Source organism: Salvelinus alpinus, chromosome 7 (genome assembly GCF_045679555.1).
Source record: "Salvelinus alpinus chromosome 7, SLU_Salpinus.1, whole genome shotgun sequence".
NCBI classification, from domain to species: domain Eukaryota; kingdom Metazoa; phylum Chordata; class Actinopteri; order Salmoniformes; family Salmonidae; genus Salvelinus; species Salvelinus alpinus.
The window spans coordinates 60,162,003-60,182,216 of NC_092092.1; the positions used below are offsets into that span (position 1 = coordinate 60,162,003).

Consider the following 20,214-nt stretch of genomic DNA (forward strand, 5'->3'; position numbering starts at 1 on the left):
TAATCAGTCGATTTGGCCGGTGACTATTTCATCGCTGTGTGCAGTTCTAAAATGACTCTCTGTATGCCGCTGTGTAGCACCAGGCACGAGCTGCTTCGAATGAATTGCGCACGCGCTGCTCTTTCCCTCCCTCCAGAGCTCTCTATCCCTTCAGTATACTAACAGTAGGCCCATAGAATGGGATCCCAGGACTTGTTAACGACATGTGTATTAACACATGGGTATGGGTATCTTTATAGCAGCCCAACTAAATTGAGATGAGGGTTGACAGGTTTGGGACTTTCGGTTCGTTTTGTTGATATGCATGCTCTTAGAATGGTGTGATTCCATTTTATGTATTTTTTGCTAACCAACCATATCTGTCGCCTCAAAAAGTAAAGGAGCCTTAACTGTAAGAGTAGCAGCATGGTAAGTTAGTTTTTAGTTTCCAACTCGTAACACTATTTGTATAGAGAGACTCGAGAGACGAGAAGTTTGAGAGTGTACGTCCACCGAGGTCCCTAGTGGTCGCTGTCCATGGTGCTGAAACATACTGGCTGTGACCTACGGCTATTGATTGCTCTATACGTTTACAATGGCTTCGTTTCCTCAACATAGAAGCCTACAGGATATACAATGAGTAAGTATACGTAAATATTTCCTATATCAAACATATTTAACAGTGCAATGTAATTAAGTATGCGTCATTTCTGAAGGTTGCTCTAAGTGTCGCTGTTCACCAGCTGAGGTTGAATATACTGTATACACCTCTCCTCCCACTGCTGTCGTATTTACAGCTCAGGGTTTGCCACTAATGCAGAAAACCGTGGAAATGGTCAGATTGCGCATTCTCTTGGTTTATATTTTGTTGTAATTTTCTATCAAACCATATCTCAGCCAGTGGAATCGTTATACTTCGATCGATCTGCATATAAGGGGATCTCTTCACCACATTCTAACGATGGGGCACAAAGGAATCTCGGTGACAGGCCTGGTCTGCGGCTTTGTTTTCTTTCTTCTACCGCTGCACTTCGCCAATGGAGACGTAAGCTATTCTTTTCCGGAGGAGATGAAACGAGGATCTGTTATTGGAAATATAGCCAAGGATCTCGGGCTGGAGGCGAGCAGACTTTCCGCTCGTAAGGCCCGTATTGATACCGAAGGGAACCGCAAACGGTATTGTGACATTAATCTGAGTACCGGGGATTTGATTGTTGCTGAGAGGATTGACAGAGAGGGGCTTTGTGGCAAGAAGGCTTTGTGTGTTTTAAACCAGGAACTTGTATTGGAGAATCCTTTGGAGCTGCACAGTATCAGTCTTCATGTTCAAGATATAAATGACAACTCCCCGCAATTTAAGGAAGAGGTGATTAAAATTGAAATAGCAGAATTGTCCGTAAAAGGAGCTCGCTTTTTATTAGATGAGCCTCGTGATGCGGATATAGGACAGAACACGGTTCAAAGCTATACACTTGAAAGGAATGACCATTTCATTTTGAATGTTAATACAAAAAGTGGCGGACGGAAAAATGCCGAATTAGTCTTAGACAAAGAGCTAGACCGTGAACAACAGCAGGAATTTAAATTATTACTCACAGCTGTAGATGGGGGCACTCCGCAGAGATCAGGTACTGTAGTCATACACGTCACTGTACTGGATGCTAACGATAACGCCCCAGTGTTTAGCCAGGCCGTCTATAAAGCCAGTCTGCCTGAAAACTCTCCTTTAGATACTCTTGTAATTACAGTGAGCGCCAGTGATATAGACGAGGGACCCAATGGCGAAGTTCTGTATGATTTTGACCATGTTTCAGATGAAAATAACATTGTATTTTCTCTTGATCATAAAACGGGAGAACTAAGAGTTATTGGGTCTCTGGATTATGAAGATGAGTCATTATATGAAATGCAGATCAGCGCAAAGGACGGTTTAGGATTAGCATCTTCCTCTACCTTGATAATAGAAATCACAGATATTAATGACAACGTCCCTGTGATATATCTACAATCTCTGACTCACTCCATACCTGAGAACGCGTCTCCTGGTACAGAGGTGGGCATCATTAACGTGCAGGATAGAGACTCTGAGAATAACCGACAGGTCCGCTGCTCCATTCAACAAAACGTTCCTTTTAAGCTGGTCACATCCATCAAAAACTATTATTCTCTGGTGACCACGGGCGAACTGGACCGGGAACTAGTGTCTGATTACAACATTACAATCACTGCCACCGACGAGGGCTCTCCACCTCTGTCCTCCTCTAAAAGTGTTCAGTTATCTGTAGCTGACGTCAACGACAACCCACCTGTGTTTGAGGAACAGTCCTATAAAGCCCACGTGACTGAAAATAACAAACCCGGTGTGTCTGTGTGTACCGTTACTGCACGGGACCCAGACTGGAGACAGAACGGAACAGTGATTTATTCTCTCTTACCTGGTGAGGTGAACGGTGTCCAAGTGTCCTCGTTTTTAACCGTTAACGGAGACACGGGGGTGATCCACGCTGTGAGGTCGTTTGATTATGAGCAGTTCAGGAGTTTTAAAGTCCACGTGGTGGCCAGAGACAACGGTTCTCCTCCGCTCAGCAGCAACGTCACGGTCAGTGTGTTCATAACGGATGTGAATGACAACTCTCCTCAGATACTATACCCCGCCACGGAGCGGAACTCCTTCATGACCGAGCTGGTCCCCAAAGCTGCGCACGGAGGCTCTCTGGTTTCCAAGGTGATAGCGGTGGACGCGGACTCCGGCCAGAACGCCTGGCTGTCCTATCATATAGTCAAATCCACTGATCCGGGACTTTTCGCTATTGGTCTCCACAGTGGAGAGATCCGGACACAGCGGGACATTTCTGAATCTGACAGCATGAAACAGAACCTCATTGTGTCAGTGAAAGATAACGGACAGCCCTCTCTCTCTGCCACCTGTACAATGTATTTAGTGATTTCTGATAACTTGGCTGAAGTGCCGGAACTGAAAGATGTCTCTTATGATGAGAGCAATTCCAAACTCACCTCTTATCTGATCATCGCGCTGGTGTCCGTCTCCACCTTTTTCCTCACCTTCATCATTGTCATCCTGGTGGTGAGGTTTTGCCGCAGGAGAAAGCCCAGACTGTTGTTTGACGGAGCGGTCGCCATCCCCAGTGCGTATCTCCCTCCCAACTGCGCAGAGGTGGATGGCACTGGAACTCTCCGCAGCACATACAATTATGACGCATACCTGACAACGGGATCGCGCACAAGTGACTTCAAGTTCGTCACATCTTACAACACACTGCCCACGGACCAGACTCTGAGAAAAATTACTACAGACTTTGCTGATGATGTTGAAGATGCCGATGTTTCCCCAGAGGTAGGACTTTACCGTTAATAATAGACTTGGCACTAATTAGGCTCTGTATCAGTGGTGGTTTTTGCATGTATATCTTGGTGGGGTGAACTTCCCAAAAAATAAATAATAATCATGCCAGCAAAGTCACTACACAACACAACACGAAACCATACATGAATTGCACTGTAATAGTGACAAAAAGGTGCCCATAAACTGTTAAGGCCTACATAAAGCTGTCCCAACAGAGGAGCTTTCCTTTCAGCACCATGGAGTGAATCCTTACCCCTGTTACACCTGTCAATCAGCAGAGCCTTGTCTGGCAGCGAAACAGCTCATTCAGCCTCATTTATTGCCTTAAAAAACATAGCTGATATGGCTGACTTGTTTAAACAAATGTAAATTCTACTGACAATTGAGCTGTACAAACTATGGCATAAGGGAACGATGAGTGGAAATGAAGCAATCCGTAATTTCGATTAAGACATGAATGAGTGAGCTAAGACAGACATAGTCAATACAACTATTTGTTCAGCCCTTTTGAAATGTACAGCGACAGAATTCAGAACATGGGCCATTCTTATAGTATTCTCCCTGTACACCAAATCAGAACCATAGGACAAATAAACGGGGCATGTAAGCAGACAATAAAAGCTCTTACAATATTCGATGATGACATTTCTCTAAAACAGGCTAAAGCCTACATGTGTACCACCAAGTCAGATGAGGGGAAAGGGACCGAATTATTAAGGTGAGGCACATGGGCTACAAACAGCTTACTACTTAACATACACTTAGTATTACCTTCTTAGTTACAGTATACATATCTCCCTGGCATATTACATAATATATTACATAATTTCTGTAGCAGCATACAATACATTTTTGGACTCACAGTTGTGCTGTGCTAACTTGAACAGGAAGGTGGCACGGCGGTCCTTCTTAAGGGCACATTTTGTCATAAAACTTTGTCATCAAAGTCTGACATTCTCTGGGTTTATGCTGCTTTCAAGACAACTGAGAACTCAAAAAAAAAAAAAAAAAGGTTGAATTACGTCAGTGACGTCAGTGAGGATCGGGTCGGAGCTCTAGAAAGAGGCCTGAGTTACCCGACTTGGAATTGTGAGATGGATGATCGTTCAAACATATTTCCCCAGTCGGAGTTCATTTTGTTCAGAGTTCCCAGTTGTTTTGAACTCACTGAAGTCTGAGATTTCCCAGTTCTGAGTTTCCAGTTGTTTGAACGCAGCAGAAGTCATGCTGGCTTGACAGCATCGCCAAAGTATTTAACCTTTTAAGCTTTGAGAAGAGACCATTAAAACCAGACATGGGCCTCTCCACCGGATAGCAGGCAGGGGAAGACAAATAGGGATTTGTTTTTTTCAACGCTTGCAGTTAGCCACTGATATCTTCCAAACAACTCATTGTTGAATTTGCAATTTCAAACTTGTTGTGTAATGTTTATGTCTAATGGCTGATGAGCACTGATACGTTTTATCTATAATTTCTCTTCATATGACAAGGACTGAAAAGGATTTGCCAGTAGATTGTCAATGTGAATCATGATGGTGACTGCCTGTGTAGTTTGCTAGCTAAGATTTTGAAAGTATGATGTTGACATGATCACTCCAATCAAAGCTATGGTAGATATAATGTGATTTGACGTAATTGTATCTGTGGCCAATGACTTTGTGCCTTCTTGGTTGGGCACTTCTAATGTAAATCTAAGGCAGCAACCAAGGGGTCTTGAACTTTCAAGCTCTCCCTGTAGATTTTGCAGTGAGGGAGTGTCCCCATGAGTGACAGAACACTGAGCCAATAATGGCGCAACTAGAGAAGATTACCAAGCCCTACGCTTTGTATTACCCACTGGCTGCCCCTCCATCACAGAAAGCAATGAGCTAGGCTGAAACACCTGCATTTTGGAGCAGCCTTACTCAAGAAAGCGAAAAAGAGACGTTGGCTGCGTTTCAAACTCAAAATAGACAGCCCTCGTACCCAAACCCTCAGCGCTTGAATTACGTTTTACATCGTCAAATCTGAGTGTACCTTAAATGTCCCTTGCCCAAGCGAGGGAGAGTGATGATCGGAGAGGCAACATCCTTGTTGGAAATCGTGAAGTTTAAAACCAACCAACCTAAAGCTTTCAATGTACCTAGCAAACGAATGTATTTAGCTGGCTAGCTACAGTTACCAATAGCTGGCTAGCTAGTTCCCTAGTTTGGTAATTTATTCCAATCCATTTCAGATATTCCCAAAATATGTTTATGAATCTAGCTACGTTTTAATATTTATAGGCTGTTTACGACGAGACTAAGCCAATTTGCCCACGCTAAAATCAATGTCTATATATATTTTTTAGCAAGCTAGCTTCATACTTTTTTCTGACATGCTGAATATGCAGCCTTGTTGATTACATTTGAGACTTTGCGGGCACCAGAGTTTGACGTCACTACAGTTTGCATTGAATTGTGGGTTATATCAATCCCGCAAGTGACCAACGTTGTTCACTCTCTCCCTCGAGCTAATTCGAAGGCCGAGGGGGCAACTTTAGTGAATTGGACCTCCACTTAAAATGGCAATCTGCATCCAATTTCGACTGGGATTTCCCCGAGGGACAGTGGCTAGCGAAAGAGCTGAGAGGGTAAATATAACTTTCTTGAACTGCAGCCCATAGTTGTGCAGCTTTATTAACTCATTAAAATGGTTTACATTGTTTGCAAACTGAAATGTGACAAGTATTAATGAAGAAATAACATACAAAACAGTCAATAAAAAAAAAATATACATATATATACAGTACCAGTCAAAAGATTGGACACATTCAAGGGTTTTTCTTTATTTTTACTATTTTCTACATTGTAGATTAATAGTGAAGATATCCAAACTATGAAATAACACATATGTAATCATGTATTAAACCAAAAAGTGTTGAACAAATCAAAATATATTTTATACTTGAGATTCTTCAAAGTAGCCAACCTTTGCATTGATGACAGCTTTGCACACTCTTGGCATTCTCTCAACCAGCTTCATGAGGAATGCTTTTCCAACAGTCTTGAAGGGGTTCCCACATGCTGAGCACTTGTTGGCTGCTTTTCCTTCACTCTGCGGTGCAACTCATCCCAAACCATCTCAATTTGGTTGAGGTCGGGTGATTGTGGAGGCCAGGTCATCTGAAGCAGCACTCTATCACTCTCCTCCTTGGTCAAATAGCCCTTATACAGCCTGGAGGTGTGTTGGGTCATTGTCCTGTTGAAAAAAAAGTGATAGTCCCACTAAGCGCAAACCAGATGGGACGGCGCATCGCTTCAGAGTGCTGTGGTAGCCATGCTGGTTAAGTGTGCCTTGAATTCTAAATAAATCACCAACATTGTCACCAGCAAAACACCCCCACACATCACACCTCCTCCTCCATGCTTCACGGTGTGAACCACAAATGCGGAAATCACCCGTTCACCTACTCTGCGTCTCACAAAGACACAGGGGTTGGAACAAAAAGTCTCCAATTTGGACTCATCAGACCAAAGGACAGATTTCCACCAGTCTAATGTCCATTGCTCATGTTTCTTGGCCCAAACAGGTGTCTTCTTCTTATTGGTGTCCTTTAGTAGTGGTTTCTTTGCAGAAATTCGGCCATGAAGGCCTGATTCACGCAGTCTCCTCTGAACAGTTGATGTTGAGATGTGTCTGTTACTTGAACTCTGTGAAGCATTTATTTGGGCTTCAATCTGAGGTGCAGTTAACTCAAATTAACTTTTCGTCTGCAGCAGAGGTAACTCTGGGTCTTCCATTCCTGTGGCAGTCCTCATGAGAGCCAGTTTCATCATGGAGCTTGATGGTTTTTGTGACTGCACTTGAAGAAACTTTCAAAGTTCTTGAAATGTAATGCATTGACTGACCTTCATGTCTTAAAGTAATGATGGACTGTTGTTTCTCTTTGCTTATTTTCGAGCTGTTCTTGCCATAATATGGACTTGGTCTTTTACCAAATATTCTGTATGCCACCCCTACCTTGTCACAGCACAACTGATTGGCTCAAATGCATTAAGAGGGGGAAAAAATCCACAAATTAACTTTTTAACAAGGTACACATGTTAATTGAAATGCATTCCAGGTGACTACCTCATTAAGCTGGTTGAGAGAATGCCAAGAGTGTGCAAAGCTGTCATCAAGGCAAAACATATTTTGATTTGTTTAACACTTTTTTGGTTACAACATGATTCCATATGTGTTATTTCATAGTTTTGATGTCCTCACTATTATTCTACAATGTAGAAAATAGTAAAACATTAAGAAAAACCCTTGAGTGAGTAGGTGTGTCCAAACTTTTGTCTGGTACTGTATATACATTATTTACTTTTGTGGCTAAACAGCTGGAGCTCAAAACAGGTGGGGTTTTCCCTGAATGACGGGGTGCTACTGCTCTGTAGCAGGTTTTACACTTGTAGTTAAAGTATTTTGTGGCCACAATTTCAAAACAGTTTTTGTGATTCATGATGAAAACACTGTTTCCACAGGTCTCCTATATGTAGATTTCCATTCATTATCTGTCCCATGTTAGGTATTTTCAAAAATGGTGGATGTGTTGTATTTTCTGCTTTGAAATCAACCCTCCTCATTTCAAGGCAGACATCCCGGATGATATTATGTTCTTTGCATTGTGTTTGGGTACGTTTGGCTTGGGATTGATAATCAAATAATTTTTTCTCCCTCATAGCCAACCGCCCAGTTTTAATATTACAGAGGGCGTGTTATAGCCTGGTTCTATTTGGAACCGTTGATTGTATGTACCCTCAGAAGGCTAAAGAACAACGTGTAGAGAGCACAATGTTGAGAAAAGTACTGAAGTGTATCGGAGTGTCGCTGTCCATTGTGTTGAAACGCTCGTGTTGTTTTTGTAAAGTCTGTAGCGGCAACGCTACCAAATACTAATTGAGTGTATGTAAACTTCTGACCCACTGGGAATGTGATGAAAGAAATAAAAGATGAAATAAATCACTCTCTCTACTATTATTCTGCCATTTCACATTCTTAAAATAAAGTGGTGATCCTAACTGACCTAAGACAGGGCATTTTTTACTAGGATTAAATGTCAGGAATTGTGAAAAACTGAGTTTAAATGTATTTGGCTAAGGTGTATGTAAACTTCCGACTTCAACTATATCTTCCTTGACAGTTCTATTCACTGGCTTTGTGCATTTTACCAATGAGTGACAGTTGAGAGATAGAAGGACCCTGCACCTCTTCAGACTTTATAGGCCTAGCTACCATTTGGTAAATAGTAGTTAATTTCTACCTGGCATATACCTAACTCGAGAGTGCGAATGGTTTTAGGGAAATGAGTGCTTGTGGTTTTATGTTGTTTCCTGTGCCTATTTGGTAATGCCCTTCCTTATGCTGGGGGCATACATCATGTTTCCAATGTTTACCTACTATTTTTTTTATGTATTTTGCGCAATGTCAGCGTGTATGTGTACACTATGTGTAATTTTGGAAGGGTACACACAGTGTCGCTGTTCACTAGCGGAGGTATAGTATATGTAGCTCTCCACCCATTGCTGTTGTCATTGACAAAGCTCTGGTGCCATTTCACTGCAGATAACAGTAGAGGTAGATGCACATATACTTTGTTGATAATATAGGGAATTTTCATGGTTTTGTCGAACAATTTTTCATTACATCGATCTGTCTAACTGTGAGGTGGTTATTTGACGTTTTAATCTAAGGATGGGAAACAAAGGACTCTCGGTGACAGGCCTGGTCTGCGGCTTTGCTTTCTTTCTTCTACCGCTGCACTCCGCCTATGGAGACGTGAGCTTTTCTTTTCCGGAGGAGATGAAACGCGGATCTGTTATTGGAAATATAGCCAAGGATCTCGGGCTGGAGGCGAGCAGACTTTCCGCTCGTAAGGCCCGTATTGATAGCGAAGGGAACCGCAAACGGTATTGTGACATTAATCTGAGTACCGGGGATTTGATTGTTGCTGAGAGGATTGACAGAGAGGGGCTTTGTGGCAAGAAGGCTTCGTGCGTTTTAAACCAGGAACTTGTATTGGAGAATCCTTTGGAGCTGCACCGCATTACTCTTCATGTTCAAGATATTAATGACAATTCGCCACAATTTAATGATGACATGATAGATATAGAGATAAGGGAATCAGCGGAGAAAGGTTTTCGTTTTTTATTAGGAGAGGCTCATGACGCGGACATAGGGCAGAACTCAGTTCAAATATACACTCTAGAAAAGAATGACAAATTTGTGTTGTCCATTGATAGTAACAATGTTGAGCTTGTTCTAGATGAAAAGCTTGACCGTGAAGTAAAGCAGGATATTAAATTATTGCTTACAGCGATGGACGGAGGCTCTCCGAAGAGATCAGGTACTGTAGTCATACACGTCACTGTACTGGATGCTAACGATAACGCCCCAGTGTTTAGCCAGGCCGTCTATAAAGCCAGTCTGCCTGAAAACTCTCCTTTAGATACTGTAGTGGTTACAGTGAGTGCTACGGATGCAGATGAGGGAGTTAATGGAGAGGTGACATATGATTTCGATCACATTTCAGATGATGATAAAAAAGTATTTTCTATAGACCGTAAGGGAGGAATAATTAAAGTTATCGGTTCTGTTGACTTTGAAGAGGTTCCGTCGTTTGAGCTGCGCATCAAAGCGAAGGACGGTTTAGGGTTAGCATCATATGCCAAAGTGATAATAGAAGTAACTGATGTTAATGACAACGCTCCTGTGATATATCTAAAGTCTCTGAAAAGCCCAATACCTGAGAACGCGTCTCCTGGTACAGAGGTGGGCATCATTAACGTGCAGGATAGAGACTCTGAGAATAACCGACAGGTCCGCTGCTCCATTCAACAAAACGTTCCTTTTAAGCTGGTGCCATCCATCAAAAACTACTATTCTCTGGTGACCACGGGCGAACTGGACCGGGAACTAGTGTCTGATTACAACATTACAATCACTGCCACCGACGAGGGCTCTCCACCTCTGTCCTCCTCTAAAAGTGTTCAGTTATCTGTAGCTGACGTCAACGACAATCCACCTGTGTTTGAGGAACAGTCCTATAAAGCCCACGTGACTGAAAATAATAGACCCGGGTCTTCCCTGTGTTCCGTTACAGCACGAGACCCAGACTGGAGACAGAACGGAACAGTGATTTATTCTCTCTTACCTGGTGAGGTGAACGGTGTACCAGTGTACTCGTTTTTATCCGTTAACGGAGACACGGGGGTGATCCACGCTGTGAGGTCGTTTGATTATGAGCAGTTCAGGAGTTTTAAAGTCCTCGTGGTGGCCAGAGACAACGGTTCTCCTCCGCTCAGCAGCAACGTCACGGTCAGTGTGTTCATAACGGATGTGAATGACAACTCTCCTCAGATACTATACCCCGCCCCGGAGGGAAACTCCTTCATGACCGAGCTGGTCCCCAAAGCTGCGCACGGAGGCTCTCTGGTTTCCAAGGTGATAGCGGTGGACGCGGACTCCGGCCAGAACGCCTGGCTGTCCTATAATGTGGTCAAATCGACTGATCCGGGACTTTTCACTATTGGTCTCCACAGCGGAGAGATCAGGACACAGCGGGACATTTCTGAATCTGACAGCATGAAACAGAACCTCATTGTGTCAGTGAAAGATAACGGACAGCCCTCTCTCTCTGCCACCTGTAGCATGTATTTGGTGATTTCTGATAACTTGGCTGAAGTGCCGGAACTGAAAGATGTCTCTTATGATGAGAACAGTTCCAAACTCACCTCTTATCTGATCATCGCGCTGGTGTCTGTTTCCACCTTTTTCCTCACCTTCATCATTGTCATCCTGGCCGTGAGGTTTTGCCGTAGGAGAAAGCCCAGACTGTTGTTTGACGGAGCGGTCGCCATCCCCAGTGCGTATCTCCCTCCCAACTACGCAGAGGTGGATGGCGCAGGAACTGTCCGCAGTACTTACAATTATGACGCATACCTGACGACGGGTTCGCGCACCAGTGACTTCAAGTTCCTCACATCTTACAACGACAACACTCTGCCCGCTGACCAGACTCTGAGAACAACTCCAACAGACTTTTCTGAAGATCTTGATGACTCGGAAGGGTCCCCAGAGGTAGGCTTTTAATTAATGCAAATAATAACGCGATTTGTTTTTTAGGCTTATATGATAGGTTGGGGCTCAATTATTTTAAAATTGCAGCTAATATGCTTTGTGTAATATTTTTGTTGTTGGAGAAACCACTTTTCGTCATTAACCCAGCTTGACTATTTTTTTATTTTTTTATTTATTTTACCGTTATTTTACCAGGTAAGTTGACTGAGAACACGTTCTCATTTGCAGCAACGACCTGGGGAATAGTTACAGGGGAGAGGAGGGGGATGAATGAGCCAATTGTAAACTGGGGATTATTAGGTGACCGTGATGGTTGAGGGCCAGATTGGGAATTTAGCCAGGACACCGGGGTTAACACCCCTACTCTTACGATAAGTGCCATGGGATCTTTAATGACCTCAGAGAGTCAGGACACCCGTTTAACGTCCCATCCGAAAGACGGCACCCTACACAGAGCAGTGTCCCCAATCACTGCCCTGGGGCATTGGGATCTTTGTTTAGACCAGAGGAAAGAGTGCCTCCTACTGGCCCTCCAACACCACTTCCAGCAGCACCTGGTCTCCCATCCAGGGACTGACCAGGACCAACCCTGCTTAGCTTCAGAAGCAAGCCAGCAGTGGTATGCAGGGTGGTATGCTGCTGGCGATAATTAAGCAAATTATTTATGCTTCAGTTTCATTCAATTTGAAATGTTTTAGATTATTATTTCAGTCCCGTCGCAATTTAATTGCAAAATCCCGAGGTGCGATTATATGTTGTTTGCTAGAGTTGTAAAGTCGTGTGTGCTCTTTTTGTAATTGCTAGAATCGGTGGATTTTTCAAAATAATAGACTTCAGTCGCCTCTCGGTTTTGTGATTAGGGTTGTACTGACTATTAATTGCTATTGTGTGTTTGCACTGGAGGAGTGAAAACCTTTTTGGAAAGAGGATCGAAAATAGAACTACTGTGTTTTGAGAGATAATTATTTATTAGACATCTTGCAGGATGAAATCTCTTGAGATGCACCTTCTCGGGTTAAAGAATGTCCAAATAAAAAAACAACCCCCAAAAACAATACTTATAATATGGCAACTACTGTCTAATAATACTAACAATGAAATAAAAATAATAATAATAAAAGGTAAATTATGAGCATAAAAGAGTTGTTATACACCTACTAATAGGCCTACAACAAATACAAATAAATGATGCAACTAATAACACTAAGTTGGCTGCCTATAATATATACATAATTACAAATATCGTCACATGTTGACGTTTCTACTAGTTAAAAACACAAACAGTTTGTTCTTAACATTGGAAAAGGGGCTTTCTTAACTTCACTGTGTGATTTTAATGCCCTGATTTCTATTAGTAAATGATTCCAGCCAGTTGGTCCTTTGTATTTATTAGTAACAGAGTGATGGGAGAAGCGGTGTGAGAGCAGTGTCACTGTCCATGGTGCTGAAATGTCTAAAATCCTATTTAAACCAGTAGGCTTTACTATTGATCGCTGTTTGACCATATTCTTATTCCTTGCCATGCCCTGTTTTTTCTATAGCAGTTATGAGTTTGCTCTGGCTGAGGAACCAGCAACGGATATATTGCTTTGTTGCCTCTCTTGCAGATGTGTTGTATTTTATATTCATAGTATACCTGATCTTAACTGATGAAAAAAGAGTGGGGGGATTTTAATAATTTATGTTTGTACGGTTTAATATCCTATCGTTTTCTGTGTTTCTCTTTCGTTTTCCGATAGTTAATTGACCAAATAAACTTACTTAAGCGTATTTATAACCTTCTGTTAAAAAAACATTAAGAGAACTGTAAGCTAATAATGTACATTCTGTTGGGTACGCACAGTGTCGCTGTTCACCAGCTGTGTTTGGATAGATCCAGTTCTCCACCCACTGGTGTTGTAACAAGACTCGGGTGCTCGTTCTGCAGAAAATATTGGACGCGGTCAGATTGCTTGAACATTTTGAGGATATTATTTTCATCAAGCTGAACCTTTTTGTGGGAATACTATTTGTTCACATTGTATTATCAAGGCTATATTGTGTTTCGACGTTTTAATCCCAGGATGGGTCACAAAGGAATCTCGGTGACAGGCCTGGTCTTCTGCGTTGCTTTCTTTCTTCTACCGCTGCACTCCGCATATGGAGACGTGAGCTATTCTTTTCCGGAGGAGATGAAACGTGGATCTGTTATTGGAAATATAGCCAAGGATCTCGGGCTGGAGGCGAGCAGACTGTCCGCTCGTAAGGCCCGTATTGATACCGATGGGAACCACGAACGGTATTGTGACATTAATCTAAGTACGGGAGATTTGACTATAGCTGAAAGGATTGACAGAGAGGGGCTTTGTGGCAAGAAGGTTTCGTGCGTTTTAAAACAGGAACTTGTGCTTGAAGATCCGTTGGAGCTTCACCGTATTAGTCTTCATGTCCAAGATATAAATGATAATTCCCCACAGTTTAAAAAGGATGTAATCAAAATGGAAATGAGTGAATCAGCAGTCAAAGGCGTTCGTTTTACTCTAGATGAGGCCCATGACGCTGATATAGGACAGAATACGGTTCAGAGATATACACTACAAAGAAATGAACATTTTATTTTGAATGTCAAAACCAAAAGTGGTGGACGCAAATACAGCGAGTTAGTGTTAGACAGAGAGCTAGACCGCGAGGGGCACCATGAAATCAAGTTATTACTGACAGCGATGGACGGAGGCACTCCGCAGAGATCAGGTACTGTAGTCATTCACGTCACTGTACTGGATGCTAATGATAACGCCCCAGTGTTTAGCCAGGCCGTCTATAAAGCCAGTCTGCCTGAAAACTCTCCTTTAGATACTATAGTGGTTACAGTGAGTGCTACGGATGCAGATGAGGGATTGAATGGGGAAGTTACTTATGAATTTGATGACGTTTCAGATGAAAATAGCAATGTATTTTCTCTTGATCATGAGACTGGAAAAATTACAGTTGTTGGTCCAATAGATTATGAAAAGGAGTCTTCATATGAAATGCAGATCAGTGCAAAGGACGGTTTAGGGTTAGCATCCTACTCTACATTGATAATAGAAATCACTGATGTTAATGACAACGCCCCTGTGATTTATCTACAGTCTCTGACTAGCCCCATACCTGAGAACGCGTCACCTGGTACAGAGGTGGGCATCATTAACGTGCAGGATAGAGACTCTGAGAATAACCGACAGGTCCGCTGCTCCATTCAGCAAAACATTCCTTTTAAGCTGGTGCCATCCATCAAAAACTACTATTCTCTGGTGACCACGAGCGAACTGGACCGGGAACTAGTGTCTGATTACAACATTACAATCACTGCCACCGACGAGGGCTCTCCACCTCTGTCCTCCTCTAAAAGAGTTCAGTTATCTGTAGCTGACGTCAACGACAACCCACCTGTGTTTGAGGAACAGTCCTATAAAGCCCAAATGACTGAAAATAACAAACCCGGTGTGTCTGTGTGTTCTGTTACTGCACGGGACCCAGACTGGAGACAGAACGGAACAGTGATTTATTCTCTCTTACCTGGTGAGGTGAACGGTGTACCAGTGTACTCGTTTTTATCCGTTAACGGAGACACGGGGGTGATCCACGCTGTGAGGTCGTTTGATTATGAGCAGTTCAGGAGTTTTAAAGTCCACGTGGTGGCCAGAGACAACGGTTCTCCTCCGCTCAGCAGCAACGTCACGGTCAGTGTGTTCATAACGGATGTGAATGACAACTCTCCTCAGATACTATACCCCGCCCCGGAGCGGAACTCCTTCATGACGGAGCTGGTACCCAAAGCTGCGCACGGGGGCTCTCTGGTTTCCAAGGTGATTGCGGTGGATGCGGACTCCGGCCAGAACGCCTGGCTGTCCTATCATATAGTCAAATCCACTGATCCGGGACTTTTCACTATTGGTCTCCACAGTGGAGAGATCAGGACACAGCGGGACATTTCTGAATCTGACAGCATGAAACAGAACCTCATTGTGTCAGTGAAAGATAACGGACAGCCCTCTCTCTCTGCCACCTGCACCATGTATTTGGTGATTTCTGATAACTTGGCTGAAGTGCCAGAACTGAAAGATATCTCTTATGATGAGAGCAATTCCAAACTCACCTCTTATCTGATCATCGCGTTGGTGTCCGTCTCCACCTTTTTCCTCACCTTCATTATTGTCATCCTGGTGGTGAGGTTTTGCCGCAGGAGAAAGCCCAGACTGTTGTTTGACGGAGCGGTCGCCATCCCCAGCGCTTATCTCCCTCCCAACTACGCAGAGGTGGATGGCGCGGGAACTCTCCACAGCACATACAATTATGACGCATACCTGACGACGGGTTCGCGCACAAGTGACTTCAAGTTCCTCACATCTTACAACGACAACACTCTGCCCGCGGACCAGACTCTGAGAACAACTCCAACAGACTTTACTGAAGAACTTGACGACTCCAATGTGTCCCAAGAGGTAGGACGTTATTGTAAACAAAAATATACCTTTGGTTTTATGTTTTATTAAATTGAGGCTATACTCTTCCATACATGTTCAGGTGTCATGCTTAGCAAAACAATAACATTCTCAATTAGAGCAAGATCCTTTGTCCTATAGAAAATCACACTTTTCACAGTAATACATTCATTTTCCAATGTTTGTCTACATTGTCAGTCTGTATTTGCAACAGAAAGAGACAAATGGTTGTTAAATGTGTTTTACAGAATAGCTTACAGTCTATAGATTTCACTCCATTGTGGGTAAAATGCTGAAAAATGCTTTTATTCATTGTAATTGGAAGCCTCCTGTAAAAATGATTGTATTATACTCAATTATTTTACAGTAATAGTTTATGCCTACTGTAGATTACAATTTTCAGTTTCAGGCACCAAACTCATGCGGTGGGTAAGACACATGAGGTTCAGACTATTAATTCCTTACCCTGAATAGATTTGCCCCTGATCATAGATCTAAGATTGTACCCAATCCCAATGTTAACTCCATCTCCTTCTCTCTCTCTCTTTGTCTCTCTCTCTCCCAACACCTACCAACACAAACCAGCACATAATATACTGTAGGTTTTGAATTAGTGTTGTAATTATGCTTTTCTTTGGTTACATACATTGTTGTTTTTACAGTATTATACAATAAAACTAACAGCAATTTACTGTATTACCTGTTTATAGCCATAAATACGATGCCCTCTGGGTGATGTTAGGCATATCTGGTAAATGGTAGATGATCCCTCGATTCCAATAAAACGTTGGTTTAACAGTACGTTACTGTAAATAAGTTAACATTGTACTATATTTCCACCCCACAGTATATATGAATACATTACCCTACCATATTTTTTGCTTGACAAAAACCTTTTGACCTCTATATGGTATGGTTGTTTCTGGCTCATTAACATATTTTGAGGCACAAATTCAATATGTGTAGGGGATAGATTGGAGTGGCAGCAAGCATCTAACCTTTAATGGTTGAGTATTTGTTATGTTCTTGGTCTGTTTTTCCTCTGTAGTGACTGAACATTTGGAAGTCTTTGTTAAGTGCAAGTGATTTTAAACACCAATTATTTATATATATTTGTTTGATATGCTGTAATATGAAAACACATTACCTAGCTGCCAACCTGCTTGCACCAATCCCATGGAATTACACTAAAATACTGTAAAATACAAACCCGCCTCCCCTCAATGAATTTAATTAATTAATCCCAGTATTAAAATATTTACTGTAAAACATTTACAATTACAGTATTCGCCTGGCAACTCTGCTGATAATATAATTCTGTAAATTTACAGGGAAAAGTTTGACAGTGTATAGGCAAGTTGATAGGCTCCAGGTTTGATGTAATTTGTAATGTCGCCTGTTAAATGATTGTTTTGACCCACTCAGTTGAAGTGAGAAATATTGAGGTGCTGATATATAATCTGAGTTGTGATGGGGTTAGTTTATTTATTTAACTAGGCAAGTCAGTTAAGAACAAATTCTTATTCACTATGACGGCCAACCCCGACCAAACCCTAACCTGGACGACGCTGGGCCAATTGTGCGCCGCTCTATGGGACTCCCAATCACAGCCGGTTGTGATACAGCCTGGAAACAAACCAGGGTCTGTAGTGACACCTTTATCACTGAGGTGCAGTGCCTTAGACCGCTGCGCCACTCAGGAGTGAGGTTGTTCCTACAGTGATTACAGTCACCTCCAAAATGATTGACAGCCTTGATAAAGATGAGCAACAAAGACTGCATAAAATAAATAATACAAATATAGAGCTATTGTGTGCAAAATCATATTCATTTATACTACTATAATTGCTCAGAGAAAGAGATTTTAAAGTAAAAAATTAAATCTCAAAAAGATTGGTGTCAATATTTTTGCCAGCGCCATGATTCTCGTGAATAAATCAAACTAAATTTAAATCTACATTATCATTCTACTTTTTTAAGTTGATCTCATCTTCATTAACTTTATTGTGGCCTTCCAAGGCTTCCTGTTTCCTTTGGGTATAAGAATTAGCTAACACGCATGTAAAGTCCTTTCTCGTCCATCACCAGGGGGAAAGGCAACGAACTCACAAATGAAGAGAGAGACAAATCGTTGTTGACTTTCATATATCAGGCATTAGGTCTAAAAAAACACTACTGGAAAACCAAATATAGCACTTACTCCTATTAGGGCAATAATTGAAAATGTAAAACCACTGAATTGGTTGTAAACTTGCCTGGAAGAGGATGCAAGTGTATCTTGTCCCCACGCACAGTGAGGAAGATGGTTCAGGAGGCAAAGAAAAGTCACATCTTGGGGTCACGAAGTCTCCAAATCTACAATTAGATGCCACTTCTATGCCAATGGGCTATTTGGAAGGGTTGCCATAGAAAGCCCTTATTGAGAGCAATAAACAAATGTCAAAGCGTGGAGTTTGCTAAACGGCATTGGCACTTGGATTGGCACCAGATGCTATGGTCAGATGAGACGTAAAATAGAGCTCTTTGGCCACGCACACCAGTTTGGCTCGAAAGAAGGATGCAATGCAGAAAAAAAACTCATAAGTTATCTAGCAAATACCAGGACATTTTAGCCAAAAACCTGGTTGCCTCTGCTAGGAAGCTGAAACTCGGCCGCAAGTGGATCTTCCAGCAAGACAATGACCCAAAGCACACATCAAAATCCACAAAGAAATGGTTCATTGACCATAAAATCAACATTTTGCAATGGTCGTCTCAGTCTTTGGACTTGAACCCCATTGAAAACCTGTGGTTTGAATTGAAGAGGAAAGCACTATAAGAGCAGATCTAAGGATATCGAGGATCTTGAAATATTCTGTCGAGAGGAATGGTCTAAGATTCCTCCCAATGTGTTCTCCAATCTCATATTTTTTTATTTTATAGAAAAGGCTAGGATACCGTTATCACTGCAAGGGGAGGGTGCAAAAAGTATTGAAAACAGGGCTGCCAATAATTTCTTACAACTAATGTTTTGAGATTTTTGTATTACTTGTTATACAAAATGTTTTTCTCTGAGCAATTGTATTAGTATGAAATTATATTATCATACGTCACCTACTAATTTCAAGGCAGTGTTCGCAAATTATATTATATAATTTGGTTTGGGAATGATAAATAAACTGGATTTTTCGTGGGACACTGCACAGTTTTAGTGTTACAGAGATCGTGTTGCATATTTATTTTTTCTTTATTTTACCTTTATTTTACCAGGTAAGTTGACTGAGAACACATTCTGGAGAATAATTACAGCCGAGAGGGGGGGGGGGGGGGTGGGCCAATTGGAAGCAGGGGATGATTAGGTGTCCCATCCGAAAGGCGGCACCCCAAAAAATATAGCTGGTTCTATTTGGAATAGTTTGATATAGGTCTTGTTGGAAGGCATTTCAAAAGAAAACATAATGCTATTTAGATAATGATGAGAAGCGTTAGAGCCTTTTTTCTGCACTGTAACGGAGTTCCGCTGTCCGTGGTGTGTTTCTGAAAATAGCAGTTGATTTTCTAAAGGCTTTAGCGCCTTTTATTCTAGTTTGACAGCAGAGCTAGCCTATTACTTTCCTCCCTTTAGCGTGTTATATTCTAGTTTGACAGCAGGGCTAGCCTATTACTTTCCTCCCTTTAGCGTGTTATATTCTAGTTTGACAGCAGGGCTAGCCTATTACTTTCCTTCCTTTAGCGTGTTTTATTCTAGTTTGACAGCAGAGCTAGCATATTACTTTCCTTCCTTTAGCGTGTTATATTCTAGTTTGACAGCAGAGCTAGCCTATTACTTTCCTTCTTTTAGTGTGTTATATTCTAGTTTGACAGCAGGGCTAGCCTATTACTTTCCTCCCTTTAGCGTGTTATATTCTAGTTTGACAGCAGAGCTAGCCTATTACTTTCCTTCCTTTAGCGTGTTATATTCTAGTTTGACAGCAGAGCTAGCCTATTACTTTCCTCCCTTTAGTGTGTTATATTCTAGTTTGACAGCAGGGCTAGCCTATTACTTTCCTTCCTTTAGCGTGTTATATTCTAGTTTGACAGCAGAGCTAGCCTATTACTTTCCTTCCTTTAGCGTGTTATATTCTAGTTTGACAGCAGAGCTAGCCTATTACTTTCCTTCCTTTAGCGTGTTATATTCTAGTTTGACAGCAGAGCTAGCCTATTACTTTCCTCCCTTTAGCGTGTTTTATTCTAGTTTGACAGCAGGGCTAGCCTATTACTTTCCTCCCTTTAGCGTGTTATATTCTAGTTTGACAGCAGGGCTAGCCTATTACTTTCCTCCCTTTAGCGTGTTATATTCTAGTTTGA

General features: G+C 42.0%; 1 protein-coding gene across 3 annotated transcripts in view; it reads left to right on the top strand.

The window, feature by feature from the left end:
- The first annotated feature begins 761 nt into the window (after positions 1 to 761).
- Positions 762 to 20,214, top strand: part of LOC139581382 (protocadherin gamma-C5-like) — a 230,400-nt gene continuing 210,947 nt past the window's right edge. The window contains exon 1 of one of the 3 annotated variants that reach the window (XM_071411097.1): positions 762 to 3,334. In XM_071411097.1, coding sequence (XP_071267198.1) covers positions 941 to 3,334 — 2,394 coding nt within the window. In that variant the 5' untranslated portion in view covers positions 762 to 940. Of the gene's footprint in view, positions 3,335 to 8,901; positions 11,426 to 13,362; positions 15,889 to 20,214 lie in introns of those variants that run through there. The other 2 variants (XM_071411099.1, XM_071411094.1) reach the window with 2 other exon arrangements.